The 3,989-nt window shown below is 40.4% G+C and overlaps 1 protein-coding gene across 2 annotated transcripts in view; it reads left to right on the plus strand.

The window, feature by feature from the left end:
- Positions 1–3,955, plus strand: part of lhx3 (LIM homeobox 3) — a 10,212-nt gene extending 6,257 nt beyond the window's left edge. For both annotated transcript variants that reach the window (XM_031859838.1, XM_031859839.1), the window contains exons 4-6: positions 1,369–1,520; positions 2,618–2,789; positions 3,518–3,955. In XM_031859838.1, the coding sequence (XP_031715698.1) occupies positions 1,369–1,520; positions 2,618–2,789; positions 3,518–3,951 (758 nt within the window). In that variant the 3' untranslated portion in view covers positions 3,952–3,955. The remainder of the gene's footprint in view (positions 1–1,368; positions 1,521–2,617; positions 2,790–3,517) is intronic.
- Positions 3,956–3,989: the final 34 nt, after the last annotated feature.

The following is a 3,989-nucleotide window of genomic DNA, read 5'->3' on the forward strand; positions in this document are numbered from 1 at the left end:
GTGTGTGTGTGTGTGTGTGTGTGTGTGTGTGTGTGTGTGTGTGTGTGAGAGCGAGAGAGAGAGAGAGAGAGAGAGAGAGAGCAATCATGAAAAAAAATATTATGTTACAGTTGCAAGCACTGATCAGGTTATTTATCTTATCTAAATATTTAAATGCTTTTAAATGCATTCATAAGGGCATTTATTATTTTTATTAAATTCTACATTTGCAGTAAATTTACACTGTGGTTTCTTGCTATTATTCATGTGTACTAAAGCAGCAACAAAGTCTGGAGAAAAAGAGAATTTTCATGTATTACTCAATAACAAATTAACATTATTACAATTTGAAGTCACATCATTGAAAATGCATCAAAGCAATTATGTTTTACGATCATATTTTAGCTACTTACCCCAAAGTAACTCTTATATATTTTGTTCGTAATAATTGTTCAAATGGATAATTTTCTTAAAGGGAAATTACACAAATATTTTTAACAAGTAGAGAAAAACGTTCAATCAAGCCATATTTTCAAAAATATATTACTAGCAAAACATATAATTCATAGACCTGCTATCTAGTATCAATACTTTTTATACTTTAACATGTGTTGTTTGTGTTGTTTCCTCCAACACTATTTTATGCACAAAATATTTTCATTACATACCCTGATTATATCAACCAATGCCACAATCATTTCCCAGCATGCTCTGCTCCTGATAGGGCCAACTGGTATGGTCAAGTTTTATCTCCCCATCTGTTTGTTTGAATTTACTGGCCGACACCAAGTGTTGATTTACGCAGCAACTTAACGCAAGTTTTCACTGAAAACACACACGTTTATTTTACTAATGAGAGGTCGCAATTACTTGGGCAGCATCCATTTGGATGATGGTTTTGTATTTTGCTGTGCTGGCCAACAGATGTGCAGACATGATGCAATTATGCACATGGATGCCAGTTTTTGGTTTATAGGCAGAGGGGAATTTATCCATTTATGGTCAATTAAAAAAGTTGTATATTATACAAGCTTGTTCCTTTTTTCGGTTGCTGTGAATATGTGTTTCTATCAAAGTTTTTCATGATACTGACCCAAAATATATCCGCATAAAAAATTGTTGATAGTAACATGTTCAATCATCATACATATTTTGTTGTGTTATAGTGTTAGAGACAGAAATTAATTGAAAAAACTGTACAAGTATAATAATAGCCAGATTAAATGCAGCCAAATTGACTGTTCCTATTTATTGTTAATTCAAGTATTGCGAAATTTAACAACTTTTCTCGAGACCTCAGGCCTGGAACGTAAAAAAAAATGGACAGCTTTGAGGCAAAATAACTGTCTTGCACTGGCTTACATTTTGTGATGTCAATTCATTTTTCAGAAGCAGACTCTACTGCAAAAAGGCCACGAACTACCATCACTGCTAAACAGCTGGAAACACTGAAGAACGCTTACAATAACTCTCCCAAACCTGCCCGTCACGTCCGGGAGCAGCTATCATCAGAGACGGGCCTGGATATGAGGGTTGTGCAGGTAAAGTATATTATTATCCATTAAGGGCTATTCCATTAGTGTCCTCACTTCATTATGGAGGGACAATTGTGGCTGAACTGGCACAAGCCTGCTGTACGCATAAGTGTGTGTGTTTGCGGGGAATTTACGGCTAGATGGAGTGAAATGAAGTCCAAGTGAAAGTCAGCATGGTTTAAGTGCAAGCTCGTTAACAATGCTCAGAGGGCCCCTCGCATATTGTCTGCTGCTGAGGAGCCTCACGCCGGTTGCTAGGTGGTGGTCATATATATTGTTTTATTTGCAAGGACAAAAGTAGAGATGGAAGCCACTAAAATGCTGCTCATTATTCAGTGAAAGAGAAGGGGTGAAGAGGGTTCACTTAGGGCGCAATATCATTAAGGAGAATGTAAAACCGCTTTTTGTACTTGTGACTGAAATGGATTAATTGTGTGCGCAAGATAAAGATAATAAGAAATGGGACATTTGTTCATTTTGTGTCCGATTTCAGCGAGGTTAGTTGAAGTTTATGAGTTTATCTGTTTATGTTTTCTAAAGGTAAAATGTATAAATCAGATCAAAAGTGGATATAGAAAACTTTGAATCATTTAAACAGAGTGGCACTCCAACCTGTCTGCTCCCAGGGGTGAGGAAAACTTGTAGCTGTAGTGAAGTTAATTAAATGCCTGATAAATCTAGCGTAGGAGACGCTGCTCCCAGGATTACTGGTCAGTGTCACTGTTTCAGTCTTCCACATGGAGTCACAAAGGTGGGAAGCCGCGTCCCGACAGTCCTTGAACATTCATTTTGTTTCAATGCATTAAAGCATAATATGTGCATCAAGGAAAGAGCAGAGGACTTTGTATGTAGAGGACTTTGACTCAGGCATGATGACTAAACATTGTGTTCTATGGTCCTCAAGACCGAGAGGAATATGTAAATGAGGTGAATAAATGTGTCGGAAAAAACACTTTTCTTTAATTTTGCTGCAACTGTCTCAAAGATGAATTTATCAGTTTTTATTTTTATTTTATACTCAAGCCTCATTTGACTTACTGTGGTAAGCAGTCAAATGCATTTCTAATAAGTCACCAAAGCCATCTCGTCTTTTCACCCTCCAGGTTTGGTTTCAGAACAGGCGAGCTAAAGAGAAAAGGCTGAAGAAAGATGCCGGTCGGCAGAGGTGGGGCCAGTATTTCCGCAACATGAAGAGGTCACGAGGAAGCTCCAAATCCGACAAGGACAGCATTCAGGAGGAGGGCATGGACAGTGATGCCGAGGTGTCTTTTACAGGTACAGAGTCAACAGCACAAGATGAATAGAGTGGGCACTTTTTTCACAGGAGACATTTGAATTGTCATAGTAAGAAAACCAGACAGTGAGCCCGCATGCACCATACCAGGACCCTGAAACTGAAGCACTTGTTCTTTTCCTACGGTGACTATTATCTGTATGTAAAACACAAATACAAAATGTAAAAAAGACTTTATTCCATTTCGGTGTATCATTTTCGGAGTTTCATCTCCTAATGCAAAAACATATTTACAATATTTCCAGTTTGGACATTAAAATGAAATGTGTGGTTCCAGAAGCTTGTAGTGACTTCTCATAGAGTTACTTCATGGATGTTTAGCTGATGAATTACTGTAGCTGGTAAGCTAACTGCTAACATATTAGCATCCCAAGAGCCTTGCAGTCACAATATTTCTTCAGACTTCTTTTCATTGTCCCTGCGTTTATGCCACCTCGGCATTTTGCTCCTGGCTTTGTTCATTATTTCATCAAATAAAGGAGATGTTGAGGAGGGGATGAATCTATCCAAGCTAACAAAGCAAGCATCTTAGCTCAGTCACTAAAGAACAATACATTTACATACTGCAGTTAATTTGAAAGAAAAGAGACGGTATGAAAGGAATATACAATAAATGAATGTTTCCATTGTGGACGACTACAGTTTTAGTGAATGCCATGCAATCTGAATAACAAATATCACCTTTGTCCATCGTGTTCTTGTTGCACAGATGAACCACCCATGTCAGAGCTTGGCCTCACTAATGGCATCTACAGCAGCCTGAGTGAGTCCTCTCCAGCCATGGGGGGCCGCCAAGGGGGCAACAACCACAGCTCGTTCCCCCTGGAGCATGGCGTTCTTCCCTCTCAAGACCAGTTCCACGACATCCGCTCCAACAGCCCCTACGGCCTCCCTCAGTCGCCAGGGTCGCTTCAGGCGCTACCCAGACACCAGCCTCTCGTCTCCAGCTTGGTCTACCCCGACTCCGGCCTTTCTATCATGACCCAGGGCAGCGGGCCCGGGATCAACCCTGGTGTGAGGGGCTCCATGAGTGCCGCCAACGGCCCCAGCTCGGACATCTCGACTGGCAGCAGCGGAGGATACCCAGACTTTCCTGCCAGCCCTGCATCCTGGTTAGATGAAGTGGACCACGGGCAGTTTTGATTGGTCAACGACAAGAAATTTGACTTTTTCTGGGAGGG

The sequence above is a fragment of the Anarrhichthys ocellatus genome, unplaced genomic scaffold (assembly GCF_004355925.1).
Source record: "Anarrhichthys ocellatus isolate YVR2014 unplaced genomic scaffold, GSC_Weel_1.0 scaffold23, whole genome shotgun sequence".
Lineage (NCBI taxonomy): Eukaryota > Metazoa > Chordata > Actinopteri > Perciformes > Anarhichadidae > Anarrhichthys > Anarrhichthys ocellatus.